We start from the raw sequence: 25900 nt of genomic DNA, 5'->3' as shown, positions 1-25900 counted from the left end.
TATGCTTAGAGAAAGTGTCAATATATACACTATGGAATCTCAGAAGGGTCTTAGCTGGCCCTCGTTTCTGAGAAAAATATTAAATGATTTTTGTGACTAATTAAAATAAATTTCTATCAAGGCTTTTTCATCACTTACAACAAAAGATAGATGCTTTATGTTCAGGTCAAAAAATTCCTTTCAGTTCTTTTAAATCAGATGAAAAAAAGGAACTCAGTAGAATTGGAAATTTACTTCTGCAAAATAAATCATAGAATCTTGGGATTGGAAAGCCCTTAGAATTTACCTGAGCCCATCACCCATCTGGTTTGTAAATGAACACATAACATCTAAAGAACCTTCTACATCTAAAAGGAAATGATTTCTGTGAAATAGCAGTGATGTGGATGAGGAAGTCCTAACTCAGCGTTGTGCTGAGAACATTATATTATCGTCATAAAGTATTGTAATTTTACACTTCGGTTGTTTCTGTGGGAATAGCTTGTTTTCAGATGAAAATTTACATAAAATATGTATATTTCCACTAGAATTGTTTGATAGATTGCTGATTGTTTGCTTAAACTTTTAGAAAACTTACGAATATTTGGGTTACAAAATGAGACCTTCTTTTCATGAATTCTATTACAGTAGATGAATCATCAGTTATAGTAGAGTGGTTAAGCCTGTGTGACCTCTCATGCCACACAACTGGGTTTCTATCCACATCTCCACCACTCACTAGATGTGCAAGTGTGGGCAAATTACCTCACAACTCTGTGCCTCAGTTTCCTTATCTGCAAAAGAGGGGAAAGTGTGTTATCAAAATTAAATGTCATAACTGACTAAGGTACTTAGCATAATGCATGTCACAGGTAAGTACTCAATAGTTGTTACTTATAATAGTTATTAAATTCAATAAAACAAATTTTTATTGAGGATGTGCCGTGCTTGACTTTCTGCCAAACTTTGGAAAGGAGGGGAGCAACTGGTGTTGTTTCTAGGGAAAAGTCTAGAATGCATTTTTAAAGACAGCAAACTCCCTGAGGGCATGGATCCTATTGTCTTGTGTCTAGCACTATGCCTGGAACATAGCAGACACCGAACACATATTTTTTAATGAATGAATAAGATGGTTTGAAAATCCTTAGGAAAAAAAATAATAATCACCGAGAACTGGTGTGTCAATATTCCTCCTTTATCTTTTTGATTTAGTAGAGAAAGGAAATGTATAGACATTATGCACCTGTATTTCAACAAAGTATTTGACAGTATTTCTTGATGATGGTTATCAAAAAGGAGACATTAATACTAGATGGTGGGGTATTTGGGAGGATTTGTAACTAGATAAACAGTTTTTCCTGAAAGGTGCTAAATAATAGATCAATGTCAACCTGAAGACCTCTCTGTCCTGTGCCAATTTCTGTTCAACATTTATCATTATTAATGGAGCAGATGGACATATAGAAGACATGCAAATAGATCTGCAAATAGAACAATACTTGGAGGGATAGAAAATGCATTAGATCTTAGCAGACTGGAATCTTTTTTTTTTTTAAAGATTTTATTTATTTATTCATGAGAGACAGAGAGAGAGAGAGAGAGAGAGAGGCAGAGGGAGAAGCAGGCTCCCAAGAAGCAGGAAGCCCAATGCGGGACTCGATCCCAAGACCCTGAGATCATGACCTGAGCCGAAGGCAGACGCTTAACCATCTGAGGCACTCAGGCGCCCCCAGACTGGAATCTTAAAAAAAAAGAAAGAAAGAAAGAAATGTAATAGGGTTAAATAAAGAGTCCTGCATAGAAATGCAGAGCAATGTGAGAAAAAATATGAGATGTAGAATTTGGGCCAGTAGGGGTCCAAATCAAGCGTGTAACATGATAGCCCCCAAATTCATCTAAGCTTAGGCTAAATTAACAGATCTATAGTGTCTAGGAAAAGGGAGGTGGTCACACCTGCTTAATGTTGTGTTGGTCTGACTACAGGTGTTGTGCTCCCATCAGAGCCCATGGTCCAGAGCCACTTTTAGAAATAAATGGATAAACGAGTGTGTTTACAGGAAAGTGATCAAGATGGCGGAGGGAGGTGAACCCACGGCACAGGAAGAAAAGTTGTCTTGCCTCGGGAGGAGAAGGCCCACTGGAGACTTAACAGCCTTCCTGGGGAATGATTAAAGGGCTCTCATGTAGCAAAGGAACAACATTTTATCAGTGTGACTCTGAGGAATAGAACTAGGATCATAGAATAATGATTTGAGGAGATGGATTCAACTTCACTGGTTTTCCTAATTGCTAAAGCTGGCCGAAGATGAAGGGCTCTGTGGGGATATAAGCTTCCTGTCACTTTGGTGGTGAGGGCTGAGGCCGAACAATTACTCGTTGGGCATGTTGTAAATGGAATTTACACGTGGGGCTACCTAATGGTCAACTCTGAAATCTGGTGATTCTAGAGAAAAGGAAGGAGACGGAAATAATGAGTATGTCAGAGTGCCTGTTCAAGGGTGAGGAATAGAGCTAAAACTGCCTAACAACCCTTAGAATTCTAGTTCCTCATTCCAGAGGAGTTCAACTACAGGAAAATAACAGGTAATGTTTGCTGACGACTCACATCAAACACAGTTAATGAGGCAGCTAATCCAGAGGGCAGGATTTGAACAAAGTTTCAACTGCTACACCCAACTATCTCCCCCAGAAAGAAATCAATGGCCTGTATGTGATTTCAAAATAAAAGATGAAGAAATGCAATGGCTCATTACTGCTTGAGTTTCGAATGGGTAAAGATTTGACTTGAGCCTCAAGCAGGAACTTCTGCCATCTGAAATGAACACGTCCATATAGTAGTATATACATATACCATATATATAGTATAGACATATACTATAGTAGTGTGTTCATATACATATATAGTACATAAACAATGCTTTTGTTAAAGTCTAGAGGCATTTCATTTTTATTATTGTGGCTAATTAATGTAGTCAAAACATTTTACCCTAGCACTCAGTTGTCTAAACCAAATGTAGTTATTTTGTCTGTAACTGGCCTCATTTCCTCAGAAGCTGCCACTCACTAATTAGTGGAAAATGAACTTTTGGTCTCATGCAGACAGAATAACTCGGTAACAAAGCCTTTACTTGGATGATTCAGATAAATGGATCAGTCTTTCAGATTTCTGTTCTTCCCCAAGCCAAGAAACTCTCTCCACCAGATTTCACCTGCTTTACTACAAATTTGTGCAAATTTCTCTCTTATCAAAGTCACCACGGTCCCTGACCTGTTTCACTACCTGTAAGGTTCAGCCTGTGGGCCAGATGCCAGGCCAGTTTTCTGGAAGGCTTTGTAAACTTTGGTTCCATAAAGTCAATTTTAGTTTCTTCCAAGCAGCCGGTCAGATCTGATGAAATGAACATCATTCTCATACATGGCACTTTATCTATGGCAATAAATATTCTTCAAGGATATGAATTTTAGTAACTGTAGAGTTTTCCATTGCTTAGATATACTATAATGTCTTATACAAATTTCCTCTTGTTGGACATCTGATTGTTTCTAATGTCTTGGCAGTTAAATATGGCTGAGGTGAACATTTTCACATATAATTTTTTTGTCCATATCTTTGATTATTTCTATAAGATAGATTCCTAGATTTAGAATTATAAACAAAGGATAGGGCTTTTAAAAAAATCGTATTATCATTTGAGCTCGTGGTAAGGGCATTACCTATTAATAAGTTGCCTTTTCATAGGCCATCTTGCTCTGTTTTTTTCTATTCTATATTCCTCTAGAAATCCACCTATTTGTGAATCTAGAGCTCCTTCCTGTTCTGTGTACCATTTTCACAAACTAGCACGCATCTTCTTATATCTCTGTTGTAAATGGATTTGACATAGAAATCAATAGTAGAGAGTAAAAATATCTAATGTTATAATATGAAACTAGAGATAAGCGAAACTAATACGATAGGTCTTATCACTAGTGTATTTACGTAAAAACTAAGCCTCAGTTAATGCAGCTCCAAAACAGGAAGTGAACTTGCAAAAACATATGACATAAGAAACACAAGGTGAATCTATTAATTTGCTAGTTTTGAGTAGTGTTTATTTGATTATTCATTTATTTAGCCAATAGTTAGTATACTTTGCCTCTTTATATCTTTTCTAGAATGTCAAACTGTATCTCTTTGAAGCAATGTAAAAGTAGCACTGATTTTTTTGAACTGCGTGTGTGTGTTTGTGCATGCGTGCGTCTGTGTTCAATTTACCAGCAGAGCAAGTTGTGCTACCGAGGAAGGAGAACTGGTCTGGTTCTCCCTGTCATTTATCAGATTACACCATGTGGACGGAGTTGCTGTAACATCACTTATAAATAAAAGTTACCTGTGTCGGGACGCCTGGGTGGCTCAGTCGGTTAAGCGTCTGCCTTCGGCTCAGGTCATGATCCCGGGGTCCTGGGATCGAGTCCTGCATCGGGCTCCCTTCTCAGCGGGAAGTCTGCTTCTCCTTCTGCCTGCCGTTCCCCTTGCTTGTGTGCTTGCTCTCTCTCTCTCCATCAAATAAATAAATAAAATCTTAAAAAAAAAAAGTGAGCTGTGTCTGTGGGCTGGACCCCAATTCTGACAAAATTTTAGCACTCTCTGAAATCTCTTGGTTGACTGGTTGACTCACTGAAATCAGTCCAATGAAGCCATTGATCTGATTGGCCACTTTGTGCCACAGGATTCTGAAAGAGCAGAAGTGTGTCACCACCAAGTAAATACCAAAGTTATAACACGTTTTATTCATACTGATTCCAATACATCCAAAAACAAATAAATAAATTAAATAAATAAAATTACACATATAAATGGTCAAAATGCAGGCAAGTGAGAATGAACCTTGCTTTGAATATAATAACTGTATTTTCTTAACAAGACCAAAACATAAAAATCCTCTTTCACTGTTGCTATTCCTCTGGTAGGAGAAATCCTGATGATTCTCTCTGGGACCTCCAGTAGATGAACACATCACTCTGAAACCGTAGCAGTTTCAAGGTAAGAGAAAATTGCCTCAGGGTATGAGGGTCCCCCCTTCCACACGGCAGAACCTCCGGGTTTGGACTGGGGCTGGGTATGAAACTGTGAAGAAATCTAAATTTTACTGTATGTCCCTTTTCTTATTCCCCCTTATCACCCCCCACTCGACTAGGTCTTAGACCCTCTGCCCTTTTCACCCCATGCCATCCTCTAACCATTCCCAGAGACCCTCGTTCTGCACTGGGAACCCAAAGAGTGCGGCCGGCATTTTAAAAGGTTACACTGGAAGATGGAACAATAAGCCATAAAGAACAGAATCTCTCCATGATGCAACTGAATGACACTGGGGTGACAGGTGCCGGGGGCAGCGTGATCTTTCTGGACACAAAGGCCTTCCTTGCATGGAAGTGACTGGACATGCTGGAAACTGTTATGGCCAGCCCCGTTTAGGGCCCACAAACTCATCAATGGTGCAGCATTAGCATGGAACATGGATTGGAGGTAGTTTAGAGAATCTGATGCAGAGAGGCGTCATGTACCCACATTTGCTCCTGCATCATCGCTTGCAACATCACCCCAACCTCTTGACCACTTCAGTCGGGCACCAACTGCTACGTTGATCCTTTTTTTAAAGACAGTAATGTTTGGACTCCAAGACAAAAAGTACAGAATGGAGGCAAGTTTAGGACACCTCAGACCACCCTACGCAACTCAAAGCCTTATTGCAGGGTGCCAAAGAGAAAGATTTATGTGTCCCTGGGAGCTATTTTTTATTTTTGGAAGTTATTGTCATTTCGAGCTGGCTGTTGAGAGCAAGATCAAAGTGTTTTCTTTAAAGGGCAACAGACTGTGGGTTGTTTTCCTGCCACTTGGGAAAGACCTTAAAAATGAAGGTACCTGTGCCCTCTCCAGACTCTACGCAGTAGCTCTGTGACATTGGGCGGGTCTCCTGACCTCTTGACGCCTCAGTTTCCCCTTATGCACAACGAATCTATAATACCGACAAAATAGAATTGGGGGGTTTAAAGCAAGGCAGTATATGCAAAGTGGGTTCATAATCACCGAGTTTTTTTTTTTTAATTACCAAAGATATTCTAAAACTTACATGACCACCAAACTTACCCTGTTCCCACTATCTAAACCTAGGATTTTACTCAGCCCACCTGTAAAGTAAACTACTAATTACTGATACCTGAATAATACATTTAGCATTTGGAAATCCTTAATTCGGTGGGTTTTTACGGGCGTAGGTGACAGGGCTTCTGAGGATCCATGAATTTCCCAAAATTTTTTGCAGAATTTTGAGCAGGCATGTATCCCTCTGGAGAGAGAATCCATCGCTTTCATCAAATGTGTTTTTGACCTTGAGGAAGGTTAACCAGCACTTTATTTTTTTTTATGTATAAATTTCTTTTTTTTTTTTTTTAAAGATTTTATTTATTTATTTGAGAGAGAGAGCACATGAGAGGGGGGAGGGTCAGAGGGAGAAGCAGACTCCCTGCCGAGCAGGGAGCCCGATGCGGGACTCGATCCCGGGACTCCAGGATCATGACCTGAGCCGAAGGCAGTCGCTTAACCAACTGAGCCACCCAGGCGCCCTATGTATAAATTTCTTTTGAGTATAGTTGGCACACAGTGTTACATCAGGTCCAGGTGCACAGCAGAGTGACTCAACAGCTCCATATGTTGTGCCATGCTCCCTGCAAGTGTAGCTCCCATCTGTCCCCACACAACACCACACAGCACCATTACCGTACCATTGACTATATCCCCTCTGCTGTGCCTTTTATTCCCATGACTTGTTCATCCATAACTGGAGGTTGGTAACTCCTCTCCACTTCCCGCATTTTTCTCATCCCCTTCTGGCGACCATCAGTTTGTTCTCTGTATTTATAGGCCTGATCCTACTTTTTTGTGTGTTTATTCTTCTTTTATTTTTTTAGATTCCACATATGAATGAAATCATGGTATTTGTCTTTCTCAGTCTGACTGATTTCACTTAGCATAATAACCTCTAGGTCCATCCATGTTGCGGCAAATGGCAAGATCTCATCCTTTTGATGGCTATGTAATATTCCATGATACATAGCCATTCATCTACCCATTCTTCTTTATCCATTCATCTATCAGTGGTTAACCCATGCTTTAAGTGAAAAGGTTAATTGTCCGATATGATTGTTCTAGTTATTTTGTTAGCTGCTACTTATTGGTAGTAAATAAATCTCATTAGTAGGCTTCTCCAGAATAAGATTGGCAAACCATTATTTAGAAAGGATCAGTTAATTTCTCTAGACTGAGAAGCGGAGCCCTTAAAGGAGGTCAAAATATTATTTGGCCTTTCCTCAGATTCCTGGTTGGTGCTTTATTCTAAACAATTTTACATAAAGGCTGACAATAGAGTACTGCCAGCCTTCAGTTGGGATTGAGTCCTGGTTATTTTAAATTTGAGATGCAGATAAATAACTCTCCTCTTGCTCTTCTCATTGCATCTCAATGTCTCTGGGGTCATTCCAATGATGCTCTTTGATTGTCTGTTTGACACGTTCGTGCACCTGCACACAGATCTTCATTTCATCCCAAGCTTTCAGTAAAAGGTGGGAGAAAGCTTGTGTTAGGTAGGGGTTGTTCCACATGCTAAGCGTTTCCTCACTATTTCTATCCGGCTGTTGTTAAGGAGACAAAATAGTTAAGAGTCTTAGATAACTTTCTCCTGGATGGTGGTGAAAATGGCATCTAAAAAAAACAAAACCAAAACTTTCACAGATCACCTCAGTTCCATAAGGAGTCTATGGTACTGGAAGTCCAAATTGCAAGCAGGGTTAGAGCTGAGCTGATGATTTAAATAGGTAAAAAGGCTCTGGATCCCATTACTAATCCCAGAGCCATGCAATCCCCCTATCACCACAGGGATACCAGCAAGACAGGCAGCTGGCAATGCCACGGCTGAACTTCATGACCTAACTGTGCTGTCGGAAGGACTCGGGGCTTGTCTGCTAGTAAGGAGTCAACAATTCTTTCTACTGAGAACAGCCATTTGCTCCCAGCTGACTCGGAGTGGAGGTAGAGAAAAAAGATAGAAAAGAAAAAGAAAGTAAGATACTTACCTCGGGAAACTAATGATCCAGTGATGCAAAACACAAATACGTGAAGAATTTCCCAAGCAAATACAAAAGGAGGGTAAATCCAGATATTGGAAAAACATCACAGAAGAGGAGATGTTTACAGATAAGGAAGGCCCGAGGGGAATTGGAACATTTCAGCAAGGCTTCCACGGGAGGAACATCTTGAGCCAGGCCTGAGGCAGGGTGGGCCATGAGTGTGGAAGAGCTGGTGGGGCTTGTGAAGGAAGAGGAATAAGATGTGAGAGCACAGAAGTGAGAAAAAGGAAGCCAAGCACAGAGTGGGCCATCACACTTGATTCGTTGGAAGAAAGACTCCATACCTGAGTACATGGTCAGTTGTACGAATAAAGCAGGGCCCAGCTTATGTTAGTGGGTTTTTAATTAACTCATTCATTCATTCATTCATTCATTCACTCATTCATTCGACACACATTTAGAGACCACAAACCTTTCTCTAGGCACTGGAGATACAAATTCTCTGCTCTTACTGGCTTACATTCTAGGTTGGGGGGGGAAGATACACAATGACCCAATGAATAATTAATAAAAAGTAAACTACTACTTGAATCCATTTTGTGAATCAGACCCTTCGGGCGCATGTTGGCTTTTTGAATAGACTGAGATATCACTGTGTGAGGAAATGCACGTAGTGGATGCTGTTATTCTCTCATGGGCAGCCTCCCAACATTACTACTATTCTCTCTTTTATGTTCCAAGATGACAGTAGGGCACTGGTGCAGAACAATGAAAATACAATCAAAACGAGGCCATCAAATCCACGTGCAGGGTGTCCACAGGTCAGGCACCCTGGCTATCAGCATGTGTAGAACCATCCTTAAAGTCTGAGCTTAGCTTAACTTGAACAATGAGAGGTGGTAAAGCAAATATCAACTGTGTTTTGAAAACTGCCCACAGAAAACTGTTTTTTTTTTTTCTCCTTGGGAAGACACACCACTATGTAAAATTTCAAATAGATCATACATTTTGGCTCATAAAGTACCACTAATCAAATATAATTTCATATGGATCATTAAACCTAGTCATAGAACTACTTTGATTTCTACACTTACTAAATTTCCTTTCTAAATAAGAGAGAGCAATTGATCCAATAATAATGAGAGACAGTCCTTTAATTTGATCTTTGGAAGACATAAGCCAATGAGAGTCTACATTTTTGTGTTTATCTTCAGAGAAGTGGCTGGTGATGGACAGAGCTATGCAGGAGAAGGGATGGAGACTCTCTAGGAGGGGTGGTCTCTGGTCTGGGGATGGAGTAAGATGGTCCCTATTTCAATTGTTCAAACGATGCTCTGAGACTGTCAGACCTTAAAACTTGCCCTGTCAGACCAGCCAAAAAACAAAAATTGGGGCCCAAACAATAACCATGTGAAGGTTCAAGTCAAGAAGCATCATGAACATCACTGCCACGGTATTCTTCTCTTTTCTGAAGGAGAGTAACCCAAGCCTAAGACCCTGCCACTTTGGGAAAAGATTGGAAAACTAGCTGCTAAAAGATACCTCTCCTCATTTATTATTCAAAACACTAAATAATTTGGCATCTTTTTGTTTAACTTCCTTTTGTTGAAAAATGCTCAACTCAGTTCAGGAATTGCACAGAGCATAGCACATTGGTGCAAATGAGAAGATGCTGCCTCCTTGGGGCATGCGTAGCACGCTACCAGATTGTACAACTTGATTAGGGGAGATTCAGCTGGATTTCCTCCTCAGCCAGGAAGACTTGTGTAGTGCACATCCTGCACAACCATTTCTAATAGCTCTGATTTGGTTGAAACGAATGAGTGTGTTAGAGAGCTGAAATAGCCGTCAATAAATGATGCAAATCAGCCCAGAAGCCTCTCTGGTTTTTTGCTCTTCTTCGAAAGCACAAACTCATTTTTATTCTGCTTATTGTTTGCCAGGTTAATTTACCTGATGGCAGTTCCCACAACGAAGCCTCTCAATAGAGTTGGTCTTCACCACACCTACGCCTGTAGTAGCAGGTCCAGTATCCCTAACTGTATTAAGGATGCACTTTTGCCAAGGTGTCGAAAGAATCTTTCCATGGCCAGGAATGCAGGTAGCACAAGTTCATAGAGGTGGATTTCCCTGAGCACTGGAAGAACCATGCAGTCTATCACACCCAGCAGAGCCAGTCAATAAGGAGATTCTCCAAGTGCCTATAGCTGTTTTTTTGTTTTGTTTTTTTGTTTATTTGTTTTTATCACCTTAACCCTCTCCTGTTTTATTTTAAAGTTCTGGAATTTTGAAACTTGTTCACTTCACATGTGAAACTAGACAGTAGTTTCTCAGGAAGAACAGTGCTTGAAGTTCAAAGTTCCTTCCTTTCTTTCTTTCTTTTTTTTAAGTAGGCTCCGCACTGGGCATAGAGCCCAACATGGGGACTGAACTCATGACCCAGAGAACTCATGACCCCAAGATTGAGACCTGAGCTGAGATCAAGAGTTGGACACTTAACTGACTGAGCCACTCAGGCGCCCCAGTTCTCAGTTCCTTCTGTTTAAATTTTCCTTCATGGGCGCCTGGGTGGCTCAGTTGGTTAAGCGACTGCCTTCGGCTCAGGTCATGATCCTGGAGTCCTGGGATCGAGTCCCGCATCAGGCTCCCTGCTCGGCGGGGAGTCTGCTTCTCCCTCTGACCCTCCCCCCTCTCATGCTCTCTGTCTCTCACTCTCTCTCTCTCAAATAAAAAAAAAAAAAATTTAAATTTTCCTTCATGTCTTCTGTTTGCTCTGGTAATTTCTTGAGGGCAAGGCTAGGCCACTACATTTGTGACTTTCTGTTCTTTCTATTTTAATTCAACAAATGTTCATTGAGAAGCTTCTCTGGGCCAAGCACCTTTTAGAGTCGCAAGGGGTGCAAAGATGAATGAGGTAGAGCCCCTCCCTCAAAGAGCACAGAGTCTTAGAAGTTGAACACAAATACAGAATAACTGCAGTTCAAGGCAGCCAACGCAAACTATTACCAATGCGAGGAAAGGAATAAATTAGCAAACAAGCAAACACAGCAGACACAGAATTAAAAGTTAGGAATGTGAAAGGCTCACTGTTCTCTATTCCTGTCTCCACCTTACTTCTTCTTGGCTTGAGTTTTAAACTTCTAATGTGCTCTGTAGAGCCGTGTCTTCAGAAAACCAGTGGGCTGAAATTAGTGCAAGTCAGAAGCATGGGGAAATGAGTTCTTAAAAGCTTAACTAAAGAAAGAAAAAAGAAAAAGCCCAAAATTAGAAAATGCAGATACCTAAAGAGCAGGTAATTACAGGTTTCAAAATTTAGGATGGGCTTCATATAGAATACAGATTAAAATGTTCACTGCATTGATGTTTGTTCAATGGGGAAAGATGAATGTATTTTACTTTTTCATTTTGCATCATTCACATTAACTGTATGTACTGTTCTGTGTCATTTGCTGATAATAAGAAACTGCCTCTTTCAAAAATTCTATCCAGTCATGGATACTAATGATGACCCCGATGAAGACCATCTTACAAGTTATGATATTCAGCTCAGTATTCAAGAATCCATTGAAGCCAGCAAGTCTACATTTTATTCTGAAAGGTAACATTCAAGTTGACTGTCCTCAACAGAATTTCTTTATGGCATTCATTTTGTTGTCAGATAAAATGAAAGACATTTCCTGGCTTTCCTCTAGGAAAATGCTTACTCTTCTTTCCTGGCAGAGAATCCAATGGCTTTCCAAGGGCCACTGTGCATAGAGGCTTCGGCAATAGGATCTTCCACAAACCCCCACCTCTGGTGGAAGATGGAAATAACCTCAATGGGAAATTCTTAGTTGAATTTGGTTGTAGAGGATTGCCTATTTTTTTAAAATTAATATAGAATCAAAAAGGACAATAAATTTGAACAAATTTGCAAGTACGGTTTCTACAACTAAAATATAGATAGGTATACAGAAGTCTGCTCTGAATATTTTAAAGCCCCTTCTGCTACTGACTCAGACAACCTTTATAAGTAATGCATTTCATTTTTGCATCTTCAAACTATAAAAAATAATGTGGACTAGCCCCTAAGTCTAGCCCCAAAGAATGGGAAAGAGTTGAGGGCTTTTATTAAAAACAAGCACTATGTAAACCACAGCCTATTTAATTATCTGCTATCCAAATGACAGAAGTTAACAAATTAGACACAAAATGTCAATTTTGTGTTGAATCAATCCTGATTTAGCAGAAGTTATAGAGTCTGAAACTGAAAAAGTAGATTTCTGTCTTGAACAACACACATTATACTTCTAACAAAAATAAACGTTAGTTTGCTTTCTATTGTAGTATTTAGAATCCTGTATTATTCTGAAATTAGTAATACTTTTGAATAGGCTCCATGCTATAAAATTATTGCTTTTGAGCTTCTTAAAAATGGACATAGTACCTTTAAATTAGGTCTCTTTAATTTTTCCCTTATCGCCAACAGAGTTCCCAAGAAGGCTTTCACAACCCTAGAATGCCAGCAGATGTTTCTGCTTAATAGATTTGAATCAATTTCTTATGAAATACCTTGTTTCCTTTGAATAAACACACACACCAGAGAATTGCCATGAGGGTTGAAATCACGACCTGTTGGCCCAACGACTAGGAGTTTGTTCAGTAAATGCTCAGCCTGCTTTCACTTGTAGATAAGTTGATCAAAGGCTCTAACATGCAGTGTGGATCATAAGCTCCCAAATAAGCAATTATTAAGTTCAAAGCAATAAACTTTATTGAGCACAGAGTTTTTAAAATTGGAAGAAGCCTTAGAGATCTTTCTATTTAATCCCATCATTTTATTTATTTTTTTTTAAAGGTTTTATTTATTTGACAGAGAGAGACACAGCGAGAGAGGGAACACAAGCAGAGGGAGCGGGAGAGGGAGAAGCAGGCTTCCCGCAGAGCAGGGAGCCCGACATGGGGCTCGATCCCAGGACCCTGGGATAATGACCTGAGCCGAAGGCAGACGCTTAACGACTGAGCCACCCAGGCGCCCCTAATCCCATCATTTTAAAGATGAAGAAACCACTACCCAGAGAGGCTAATTGGCCTCCCAGGATCACAAAATCATGAAACCTGAACCCAGCTCCTCTGACTCTGACTACAACTGTTTACTCCATTTTCATTGCTTAGAACTAATTTCAGAGATAGCGTTATAATCTTGAATTCTGTCATCTGTACTAATGTGCTTATGTCTAGTGTATCATAAATATACTGTGTCTGATTCTTAGACATTTACATTTTTAAAGTAGATAAAATTAGTTGTGTGCATTTCCTATAGATCTTGATTATTATCATCATGTACAGAAACTAAATATAAGTTAAGTGTTTGGGTTTTTTTGAAGTCTGGGATAAATACGGCTTATTTTTCTTTCTCTGGTAGATTTGCACCACTAAGTGATCAAAACAGAAAACTTGTGGAAGCCATAAAACAAGGTAAATGGGTGTATTGCCTACAGTGGGGCAGGTTGGAGATTTCACTTTGCTGAGACAGAAATGTGTTACCAGCCCCTGTATTTGATTTAGGTCACATTCTTGCGCTCCAGGAATATGTGAAATATAGATATGCATTGGATGAAGCTGATGAAAAAGGATGGTTTCCATTGCACGAAGCTGTCGTTCAACCCATTCAACAAATACTTGAAGTTGTTCTGGATGGTAAGAGAACATAAAATCCCTTTAGCCAAACCGAAGAAAAATGTAGAAATTTTGAGTGCTTCCAACAAACATAAGCAAAAAGAAAAAGCAGAATAAAAGATTATTAGGAATATGGAAAAGAAAATATCCATGTTTTATACTCAGAGTTATAAAAATTAGTGTATTTTATGGGGCGCCTGGTTGGCTAGGTCAGTAAGTGTTGGACTCTTGATTTTTGGCTCAAATCATGATCTCAGGATTGTGAGCTTGAGCCCCATGTTGGGTTCCACACTGGGCATGGAGCCTGCTTAAGATTCCCTTTCTCTCTCCCTCTGCCTCTCCCTGACTCCCACACCCACGCTCTCTCTCTTAAAAAAAAAAAGTTAGCACATTTTGTGAGGTTCAGGGTTCACCCTTTGCATCTTTCTACGAATATGACAGAAGTTGGCTCAAAGATGTGGTTATAGGGGCGCCTGGGCGGCTCAGTCGTTAAGCGTCTGCCTTCGGCTCAGGTCATGATTCCAGGGTCCTGGGATCAAGCCCCGCATCGGGCTCCCTGCTCCATGGGAAGCCTTCGTCTCCCTCTCCCACTCCCCCTGCTTGTGTTCCCTCTCTCGCTGTGTCTTTCTCTGTCAAGTAAATAAATAAAATCTTTAAAAAAAAAAAAAGATGTGGTTATAACCTAAAAGTAATAAAAGTTAATATATATCATGAATTAATTGATTTGAATATAAAGCTTTTTGCTTTGGAGAGTCAGTTTTTAATTTATCATCTTGAACTATCTCTTAACAATTTCCAAAAGATCGTTATTGTATAACAAGTATATTCACAATATTTTGTGCTTATATTAATTTTTTCATAATGTAAACATTAGTAAATATGTTAAATCAACCCAGAGTTAAGTATTGATAATAATTTTGATAATTCTGATGTTGCAGCACAATATTTGTCACATCCTGGCAACTTTTAACATGTCTTGTGAGTGCCCTATCTTTCAATCAATGTTGCTCCCTCATTCTATGCTCTAGGAGACAATCATAGCTACTTGATAACTAACTATGCAGCCAGCCAGCCAGAAAAAAATAGCTAAGCAGATAGTCAGACAAATAGATATAGAAGATGATGTTAAGCATGGTATTTTCTAACATATTCTGACAGTATTCAAATACATACTTATTCCCACATTCACAGATTTCACTTGACAGAAAACAATTTCAGGTGCAATTTAAATAATACAAAGGATTGAGGAGTTATGTTACAATTTATCAAAAAATAAGAACTTGCAATCCATTAAAAACAACAACAACAACCCCTTAAAACATAGATTTTGGTTTTCTAGCTGTCAAGTCCATGCTCATCTACTTATACTCACCATCATTTGATAAAGTTTAATCATGTCTTTTAATCTTTCATCGACTGTTCAATCTAAAGTACATAATGTTGGATTATTCTGATCTCTGTGATATCCTTTAAGTAAAGATTTTTAACTTTATGCAATATTTTCACATCTCAGCATCCTACCAGACACTCTGGGAGTTCAAGACCTCTGATGGAGAAACACCCTTGACTTTGGCAGTCAAAGCTGGTCTGGTGGAAAATGTAAGAACTTTACTAGAAAAGGGAGTGTGGCCAAACACCAAAAATGACAAAGGAGAGACACCGCTTCTGATTGGTAAATGACTTCTTTTTCTAGAGCTTTGAGTTTGAGACAAAGAAATATTTAATAAGTATGTATTGGAAACCGCTATGTATTGAAGTTATGTGACCCCATCCCCTACTATTCCCTGAGCTCCTCCCCCCTAACACCCATCTCATCTGCCCTATGCGTTTGGTGTTTTAATCCTACAAAGGGGTCAAATGTGAAAGATCCTTCAGCACCCACTAACGAGGAGGGATCCAACCTCGGAGCGTTGTGAGGCCAGAAGTGCCAGTTCTAAAGGAATATTCTCTAGGTAGGGTCCGGTTATAAGTAGGGCTGCATGTGCAGTATGTAGCCAGAAGAAAGAGGCAGAAAGGGGGTTCGAAAGAGAGACATCAGGTTCACATCAGAACAACGAGGTGCCAGCAGATTCTGATCACACAGATGCAGCACTGGGCACCTACAAACGGTTTCACAACAATGACACAAGGAATGATGGTAAACCTAAAGGTGTCATTTATCAGTTTCTTCTCAGTCTGTGTATCCTGCTATTTTTGTTGACCAGTAAAAACTGGCAAGTCTGCTTGCAAAAGTGACATGAGATTAACTACAAATGACCAGAGATAACATTTCCTGCTACTTTGGAATTTGTCACAATAACACTTGTGCTCCTTATAAGTAAACCAGAACTCTTATCCTGAGCGGGTTCTATACACACGAATATTCACCTACGGTTGCATCACCACTATTAATGTGATCTGTATTATTTTTAAAGGCATATACCAGTGGGTATTTGCAATGACATCCACATATGTGTTGCTGTTTCTCTAGATAGTTCTCTAGATATCTATAGATATTTGATTTCTGCAAAGCACACATCCACACACACACACACTTTTCCAGAGTTTATATACTACCTCACTTTGCAAATGTAGAATTATTTTCTACTTGCTATTCTCAATTCACTTATTTAAGGGACAACTAAGTCATGATTACCACTCATTTGATTTCTTTTTGCCTTATTTGATTCTGTTTTTCTTTAATGCTTACAACAGAGCGTTAAGCATTTACATGCATTTCAAAGTTGCATATGTTTGTTTCTCTACTCTAGCGATATCTGAAGTGTGGGAAAGGAAGTTGGTCACTGAGTTATCAGAGCCAAAATAGAATTAACATCTGGAAATAATATTTTTTAAAAGCTAAATGGTAATATCAGGAGAAGACAGAAGTCTCACGAAGGAAATTTTCTGAACGTGTTTGCTTGTGTCTCCATCACCGATGTATTGGGAGAATGGAGTTTTTCTTGGGTTACCTTGTCCAGGACCTTCTTTGTAGAGCCCATTTCAAGTATTTTCAGGTTCTATAGATAAATGGATCATCCATGGCACTTTCCCAGTTTTCTTTTTGACTCTATAGGCTACTTTGAAATTTGCTATTTATAGCCCATTAACTTATAAAGGGAAAAATAAGAGAAAAAATGCCATTCTTTGGATTTTCCGTGTGATGTCATTTTTATTTTTGTTAGCCCAATGTCATCATCTTTGTCTTTATTATAGAATATCCTTAGATGGCCAAACAAATACCACTTTGTGTCCCTCCAGGGCTCTTCTTCCCCATCAGCCATCTGGTCCTTCCTCGTAGTACTCTGATGTATTACAGTTATCACAGTTACTTGCTGAGTGCTATCTAATTTGTGATCACCTGACACTTATTAAGGGTATTTTGCACTCAGACTCCCTCTCTGCCCACCCTCCAAAGTTGGTGTCACCTTTCTCCAGTTCAGGATTATCCTTGCATGTCTTATGAGTCACAAGATAAATCAGTGCTGATAATAAGACAATTACATGAGCAAAACACATATATCCAGAAAATGAAAAAAAATTACAGAAATTGAAAGGAAATGTGCCAGCAAACTATAAAGTGTTCAAAAGTGCCTATAACCTATGAAAAGTCTCTAATTCCCTAACTCTTCAACTGACGTTTGGTTTTCTTTTTAAGTGTTATTGTTGAAGATATGTAGATATATATTTATTTTTACTATGTAAGTTATTTAAGTTTTATTTTACTTAGTTATGTTACACAAATACTGTATCTGTGCCTTATTAGTTTTCATTATTTCAGACATTTATTGATTAAGAATGTCTTCACAGGTTAGGTTGGGAGGGATTCCCCATGATTTGCATTATTATTTCTATAGGAAATAAATATATTCTTAGTTCCAAAGCAGTTAAATTGCATGTAAGGTTTTATTTTTAAACTTATTTTAAGTTGTGGCTTATATGTGATATTATTTTCATGAAGAAAGACTAATACCTCTAATCAACATGTTTTCTGAGTCAGACAAAAGGAAAATAGATCATGATGGAAGAGATTCATTATTTTAATACATTTTTTTCTAGAAAAAAATGCAATAGGAGCAAGAAGATAAATGAGGACACGTATCTCTTAGTTCATTTCACTTATTGATGTTTTTCTCTGCAATGACACCAGCTAGGATGAGGTCATTCACTATAATTAGAGCTGCCAGTGGCCGGTGGGCCATTCAGAGGAAGGCATTTGTCAACAGACTACTTAGTGAGCAAGAGAAAAACTGAAATCTCACCACAGTGATGGCTTGCCTGCCTCCAAATGAAGTAGGCAGAGTTTGTCTTCGTCCTCCTGTGGAAGCCCTTTCCCTCGCCTTGGACTTTAATGCTTTCTGTATTCTGCCTTCTGCTCCCCAGGATGTTCTATGTGGCCCTGCATCTTCTCCTGCCTTCCCAGCAAAGACCTGGCCTCTGAGTCTCTCTTCAAAGAGAAGACATTATAGGCTTCTTCCCTAGACTATAGATTCCATGAGTGAGAACTAAGTCTGCCTTTTTCCTGTTGTGCATAGTGTAAGACAGCGCCTTTCATACAGCCAGAGTGCATGAATGAGTGAATGAATGAATGAAACTATATTTACCTCCATTAGCAGGAAGTAGCCCTCGTCCTTCTGTTTCTTACTAAGATTTTACTTACCGGGACGCCTGGGTGGCTCAGTCGGTTGAGCGTCTGACTCTTGGTTTCGGTTCAGGTCATTCCTCATCTCAGGTTCGTGAGACTGAGCCCTGCATCAGCGGGGAGTCTGCTTGAAGAGCCTCTCCCTCTGACCCTCCCCTCACTGCTGACTCGTGCACGTGCGTGCGTGCACTCTCTCTCTCTCTCTCTCTCAAATAAATAAATCTTAAAAAAAAAAAAAGATTTTACTACTGGTAAGAGAAAAAGACATTACATCTTCCAGAATTATTCATATCTAAACTGGGACAATCTCTTAATAACTCAAAGTCAGGGGAAGGGGGTGCTTTTAACTGTAATTTTATCTATTAGAAACAGCAGAGGGGGAGAGAGACCTCTGATCTAGTGGATCTCTTACATTGTAGTACATTATCTGTCATATACTTCACCTGTTTACAACAGCAGACCTACCCAGATTCTAAACATTTTCATTGCTGGGGTGCCTAGGGAGCTCAGTTGGTTAAGCTACCGATTCTTGATTTCGGCTCAGGTCATGATCTCAGGGTCATGAGATTGAGCCCCGAGTGGGGTTCTGCACTGGGCATGGGGCCTGCTTAGGAGTCTCCCCCTGCTCGTGCACTCTTTTTCTCTCCAAAAAACCTAAAAACAGGGGCGCCTGGGTGGCTCAGTCATTAAGCATCTGCCTTCGGCTCAGGTCATGATCCCAGGGTCCTGGGATCCAGCCCCGCATCGGGCTCCCTGCTCTGCGGGAAGCCTGCTTCTCCCTCTCCCCCTGCTTGTGTTCCCTCTCTGTGTCTCTCTGCCAAATAAATAAATTTTTAAAATCTTAAAAAAAAACCCTAAAAACATTCTCATTGCTAACCTCCCATTAAGATCACAGAAAAGAGAAGTTCATTTAATACTCGATGCTTTGTTTGGTGGAGGAAAACAAAAAAATCTTTCCTGGGGGTGGGGAGAGGGCTTGATGAACATTATTTACACATGTAGCCCCAGGATCCTAGAAGTGATGAAATTAGATTAATAACGGTTATAATTTATTGAGCTCCTAGTATACACTAAGCATTTCCATACATTATTTAATTTTTACAACCCAATAGTGGAGGCTATTTTCATTTCATTTACTTTCATTTTCTAAAGTTTAGAAAGAGTATACACAACATCCTATTATAGGGAAGAGCCCTGTATTCCATGAATCTCTTACCCTGCCTCAGGCCAGGGTCTTAAAGAGAAGGCAACATCATCTTGGGTATGAGAAATAGAGGGGAATGAAAACTACAATATCCTCCTGTAGAAGAAAAGGGAATAGTAAGTATCTATTTTCATAATAAATGTCGTAATTCGTTTCATACCATCTGAAGGATCCAGGTTCATATGCCTACGTTGATATTCTTTTTTAAAATCACCTTCCAGCTGTGAAAAACGGCTCCTATGACATGGTGTTCACTCTGCTTAAACACAACACCAACCTTGACCAGCCCTGCGTCAAGCGATGGTCGGCAATGCACGAAGCGGCCAAACAGGGCCGCAACGACATCATAACCCTGCTGCTGACCCACGGAGGCGACGTGCACCTGAGAGACGGATTTGGCGTCACACCGCTCGGTGTTGCTGCCGAGCACGGTCACTGCGATGTGCTGGAACACCTCATCCACAGAGGTACGTGCAAAGGAATCGCACGTTCTGGATGATTCTCCCGTCTCTCCCTTTCCTGTTCTCCAGCCCTCCTTGGCTCCCCTTCCTCTCCCGCGTGTAACTGGGCATCAGGCTTTTGTACCCGGCTCCCCCGGAGCCCCCTTGAAAGCCCCCTCGTCCGCGACTCAGGGACACCCTCTACGTCACGGCCTGCACGTCTGCACGGTCGGCCCCGGCTGCTCCCTCTAGCGGCGGCCCGGCCTCGCACACACGGCTCGCCAGGGCCTCACGCTTAGTTAGCTTCTCGAAGCGGACTTCTCTTCTTTCACACTTTTGACAACATAATCGCTCTCAACCAAGACGGAAGGCCTAGACTGACTTCTACGCCCTCCATCGCCTTCCTTTCCAAATCCAGTCAACCGCCGAGTCCCGCGGGGTCTCTCCCACCTGTTGGCACCGGGACAGCCCCGTTGGTTTGCATCCCGGGCGGGCTCCTCATGTCTTCCCTGGACCAGGGCAGTTGTTTCCTAACCGTTCGGCCCGTTTCCGGGCTGCCGGGCTCCCCGTCAGAGAATCCAGAGGACGTGCTGCAACTCGGCTGTTCTCCCCGAAGGACAGCTGCAGGGGCTCCAACGGTGTACTCGGAAAACGCTCAGCAGCTCCCCACTGCCTCTGAGTCACGCGCAGGGCCCCACTGCATCATCCCGAATTGTTCTGCCGGGTCTGTCCCTCACTACTCTCAACATGTGTCCTGTACCCCGGCTGCACGACCCCAGCAGGATTCTGGAGTATACCCGCATTCCCTCTGTCTGCGCTTGCGCCAGGCCCTTCCCCTCATCTGGAATATTCGCCGACATAACTCACTCTCTTGAGACACCTCCCCCCTAAAGCCTTTCTTGATTCTCCCAACAGGTTGTGACCTTGCCCTCCTTTGAGCCCTCCAAGGGCTGAATCGAGAATTAAGAGGCCAAATTCTTCAATTGGCTTCTACCACCTCCTTGCGGTCCAACCCTAGCCTTGTTACAACTTCCGGTCCTCAGTTTCCCCATGTGTAAATAAAGGCTAGCACCACATGATCCCTCAAGGATCCTCTGTGGAGAAAAGACTAACATTTTGGCAGTCCCCCACCATGCAACCCCATTTAATTGTCATCTGAGCCCTATGAAATAAGCAGCATCACTCTAGTTTACAGACGAGGAGATGGATATTCGTAAAAGTAGCTTGCCCGGGCTCTCCCAGTCGCGGCAGAGCCAGAATTCAAACACAGACCTCCTTCTACATCATGACTCCTACTTAGTCTTGATGTCACATGAATGTCACACGGTTTGTGTTCTTTGATACTTTGTTTCATTTCCCCTCTGAGCTGCTTCAGGTAGTCGTATCTATTCATTTTAGGACCTTCTGCTGGGTCACACACAGCACCTAGAGGGCAGTTGTTGAAACGAAAGAGAGGGTTAACATTGTCTTTTAATTTGAAAAGCTGGGGCACCTGGGTGGCTCAGTAGGTTAAGCGTTTGCCTTCGGCTCAGGTCCTGGGATCGAGCCACATGTCCGGCTCCCTGTTCAGTGGGGAGTCTGCTTCTCCCTCTCCTACTCCCCCTGCTTGCATTCCCTCTCTCGAACTCTCTCTCTGTCAAATAAATAAATAAAATCTTTAAAAAAAAAATTTGAAAAGCTAACTACCCCTTTCCCTGGGAGCATTTGTCTACAGTGTAAACTGACTTGTTGATTTCTCAGACATTGTTGTGATGCGAAGATTCGCTAATAAAACAAAACATGCACGCATAATTGTTTATTGAAAATACCGAGAACACAGATGTCCTTAATCCTATATTTTTAAGTCCTAGCCAGAAACGAAAACAACAGGTTATTTTTAAGGGGACTATCTTGACAATTTCATGATAACTCCAGTTATCGCTATGACATATGTTTTATATCGCCAGGTGGTGATGTGTTTGCTCTGGCGGATGATGGGGCGTCAGTGTTGTTCGAGGCAGCAGGAGGGGGCAATCCCGACTGCATTTCCCTCCTGCTGGAATATGGAGGAAGTGGAAATGTACCCAACAGAGCAGGCCATCTTCCAATACACCGAGCTGCCTACGAGGGACACTACCTGTGAGTAATAAACCGTAAGATGATTTCAGTTGATTTTCAGTTGAAAAATACAAAATTGTATATAGTCTCAAGTCTATCTATATAAAACTTCCCAAAATCTGAAAAGAAAAAGACAGTATAAATATTGGTTTGATTGTTTCCCTTTCTTTTTATTTTCACCTACCTCATGAAATTTCATGTGTTATTCCTAACTGCCCTGGTCCAGGGAACATTCCTTATACTACTTTTATAATAAAAAATTTTTCTTTCAGAAAAAAGTAAGTTACAACTGAACATTCTTCACAAGCCACCCAAATACGCCTTTCTGTTTTGTTTTGTTTTTCAATGTGTTTAACAACAGGCTACAGGGTTTCTAAAACTTTTGCCTTTGGCAAAGGATCTTGTGACAGTATTACCAGTATTACTCCCATTTTTACTAATACCTACAGATATTATGATATGATGTCAAATTTATCCTTGACTAGAAAAGTTTCGTTATAAGTTCAGGTTTCTTTATTCAAAAAAAAAAAAAAGTTGGATAGATTTTTAAATCACAATATGTGCCACAATCAACGCATCAGTTGAAGTCTATAATCACTATATTAAGCTACCCACCATAAGAGGACAGCTTTAGGCAATTAAATATATTTTATAAGTTTAAAAACTTTGAAATCATTAGGCTTTATCATTTGCAGTGGCCACATTGGCTAAGTGGCCAATGACACATAATTGACGCTAAGTGGCCAATGACACATAATTGACGCTAAGTGACATGTTGTTAAAGTTTACCTGGATTTACTCCCAGCGTTCATAAATTCACACATGGTAGCTCTGAATTAGGCACAAGAGATCAAGTTTTCCTTGCCTGTGGCTCTCATGTGTGTCTAGTTATTCGGTCAAGTGTGAAATTCACAACTGTTTATCACAGGTTCTTAGAAACATAAGCTGTGGTTAGTTATCCCCATTGGACTGATAAAGATTGATGGAATAATACTCTTTTTTGTGGCTGGTAATTCAATTGCAAGTTTATGGAAGCAGGCAGGACGTGCGTGGCCACTCCTGAAACATAGACTACTCAGGAAGCAGTGAAAGAGAAGTGAGGAATGAGAATTCAAAAGGCCTAAACCCTCGTCCTTGCTCCACATCCAACTGTGTGACCTTGGACAAGTCACTTCACCCCTCCAGACTTCCTGTTGCCCCTCTGTTAAATGAGGGGTTGGATTGAGCAATGTCCAAGGTCACTTCCTGTGACTCCATGATTCTCATGGTCAAGATTATGAAGCATTCTTCTATGGCATCAGATGCTCCTATCTTTCTTTTATATTTTTTCCACTAAATAGCTTTGGTTGTTTATAAGTATCATGTTGTTCCGAAAAGGACTGGAAGACGGGGAGGGTTCCTGAGGAACCACAATTCTAGGACCAAATATAGGACCTCCAGCATGTTCCCCGGGAATATTTAGAATGGGAAACTAAAAACAAAACTAGATTATACTAAACTAAGTAGTCAGCCAATGGACAAAGGTTAAATATTACATGTTTTTGTACGAGGTTATCTAGAGAAAATAAAAGAAAGTAAACAACCTGCATTCACTTGTCTAGTGAGGAAGCTGGTTTATTTAAATTCTTCATTTTCTTCAGGCCATGAGGGTATTGACTTTTTTTTTTTTTTTTTAGTGCGCTGAAGTATCTTATCCCAGTAACATCCAAAAATGCAATCCAGAAAAGCGGGCTAACACCAGTCCACTCCGCAGCAGATGGACAAAACGTGCAGTGCCTCCAACTGCTCATTGAAAGTGGCTTTGATGTCAACGCCCCGCTCGCGGACCACATTTCTGGGAGCTATGATGACGAACGGAAGACGGCGCTGTATTTTGCCGTTTCTAACAATGACATCCAGTGCACAGAAGTCCTCCTGGCTGCAGGTGCAGACCCAAACCTAGACCCCCTCAACTGTCTGCTTGTGGCAGTGAGGGCCAATAACCATGAAATTGTCCGGCTGCTTCTCTCCCACGGAGCTAATGTCAATTGTTATTTTATGCACGTGAATGACACGCGTTTCCCCAGTGCCATTCAATATGCCCTAAATGACGAGGTGATGCTGCGCCTGTTGCTGAATAATGGCTACCAAGTGGAGATGTGCTTTGAGTGCATGCATGGGAACATCTTTGGAAATTCATTTGTGTGGTCAGAGATAGAAGAAGAGGTACTACCGGGGTGGACATCTTGTGTAATAAAAGATAACCCGGTGAGTTACATCCTTTTCTTCTTCCTGTTGGGTCAGCATCCTAACATTTGCTCATTTAGGGACGTTACAAGAAAAGAAAAATCAACTCTCATATTTTTCTTATTCTTGAATTTGGGTTGGCAATAATATGGGGATATAAGCATAAAACCAGGCAAACAAGATTTCTTCTTTTTCTTGACCTGGAAACTGAACGTGGAAGCATGTGAAAATGTATGCAATTAATAATTTATGCTTCTTTGGTGGAATATTGGGTATGGAAACATGGAAAGAAGAATCATGGAAAGAAACACGATTCTTCCAGGTTATGTTGACTGCAATAACAGCAGAGTCCTGCATATAGCTTCAGGGCTCATAGTTTCACAGATACAAGCAATTTATTTTTCTTTTTCGTTCATTACAAGGAGGGTACTTTATTTTCTGTAAAAAGACAAAGACAGTAATTTTTCATAACAAAATTGAGTGCTTATGTACATAGTATAATAAATGTATTACTAAATTAAATTTTATCAATTCTCTCAGTTCTGTGAGTTTATTACAGTTCCTTGGATGAAACACTTGGTAGGCAGCGTTATTCGTGTGTTAATCGATTACATGGATTATATTCCTCTGTGTGCTAAGCTGAAGTCTGCATTAGAAGTACAGAGAGAATGGCCAGAAATCCGTCAAATACTAGGTAAAAAAAAAAAAAAAAGGTTTTGCCTTTGAATTTTTTTCCTGAAGAATGTATATAGGTGAAGTCTCTCAATGTCATCATTGTTACTTTTTCAGTGCTACTTCATTTTCATAATTATCTGGGTTTTTAAATCATCCTTAGTACTTCCTCTGATATAAGATGCTAATTTTTTGCTTTTCTTGATACTTTCCAACTCTTTAATTGTGTAATGAGTACTACTAAAACTATATTAACATTTTGGCTAGAATTCATTTTTTATTTTTATTTTATTTATTTATTTATTTATTTATTTATTTATTTATTTTAAAGATTTTATTTATTTATTTGACAGAGAGAGACACAGCGAGAGAGGGAACACAAGCAGGGGGAGTGGGGGAGGGAGAAGCAGGCCTCCCGCCGAGCAGGGAGCCCGATGCGGGGCTTGATCCCAGGACCCTGAGATCATGACCTGAGCCGAAGGCAGACGCTTAACGACTGAGCCACCCAGGCGCCCCTAGAATTCATTTTTTAAAAGGTTACTCTTATAATACCCTAAGATACCTGGACTGTAGTCTCCATGTGAACAGGCATCTATTTTATTTTTGTATTCTCAAGGCTTTTCATGATACCTAGTGAGTAGTAAATAATAAACACTGAGTAAATGAGTGAATGGAATGAATTAGAGTTATCCTTTTTGATATGCTCTCTATCAGGTGTTTATTGACAAATTCTTAACAAAAGTTTGTCTTATAGGCAGGCCATTTTCTATTCTCTAGTTTAAAGTTCAGTTATAGTCATAAAAGTGATTCATACTATAAATACAAAACTAAGGCTGAAGGCAATTACAAAACAATCTGGGCCCTATAAATTCTTCTTCTTTTTTTTTTTTTTAAGATGTT

At 40.3% G+C, this 25900-nt stretch overlaps 1 protein-coding gene across 1 annotated transcript in view; it reads left to right on the top strand.

The window, feature by feature from the left end:
• Positions 1 to 25900, top strand: part of ASB15 (ankyrin repeat and SOCS box containing 15) — a 31156-nt gene that overhangs the window by 353 nt on the left and 4903 nt on the right. The window contains exons 2-10 of the mRNA XM_006727825.3: positions 4930 to 5002; positions 11572 to 11680; positions 13487 to 13539; positions 13630 to 13761; positions 15254 to 15412; positions 19787 to 20032; positions 21952 to 22123; positions 23779 to 24349; positions 24869 to 25022. Of these exons, the coding sequence (XP_006727888.1) occupies positions 11574 to 11680; positions 13487 to 13539; positions 13630 to 13761; positions 15254 to 15412; positions 19787 to 20032; positions 21952 to 22123; positions 23779 to 24349; positions 24869 to 25022 (1594 nt within the window). The 5' untranslated portion in view covers positions 4930 to 5002; positions 11572 to 11573. The remainder of the gene's footprint in view (positions 1 to 4929; positions 5003 to 11571; positions 11681 to 13486; positions 13540 to 13629; positions 13762 to 15253; positions 15413 to 19786; positions 20033 to 21951; positions 22124 to 23778; positions 24350 to 24868; positions 25023 to 25900) is intronic.

Source organism: Leptonychotes weddellii, chromosome 12, assembly GCF_054177405.1.
Source record: "Leptonychotes weddellii isolate Sample4059 chromosome 12, ASM5417740v2, whole genome shotgun sequence".
Lineage (NCBI taxonomy): Eukaryota > Metazoa > Chordata > Mammalia > Carnivora > Phocidae > Leptonychotes > Leptonychotes weddellii.
This window is presented reverse-complemented; position numbering and strand designations above follow the sequence as displayed.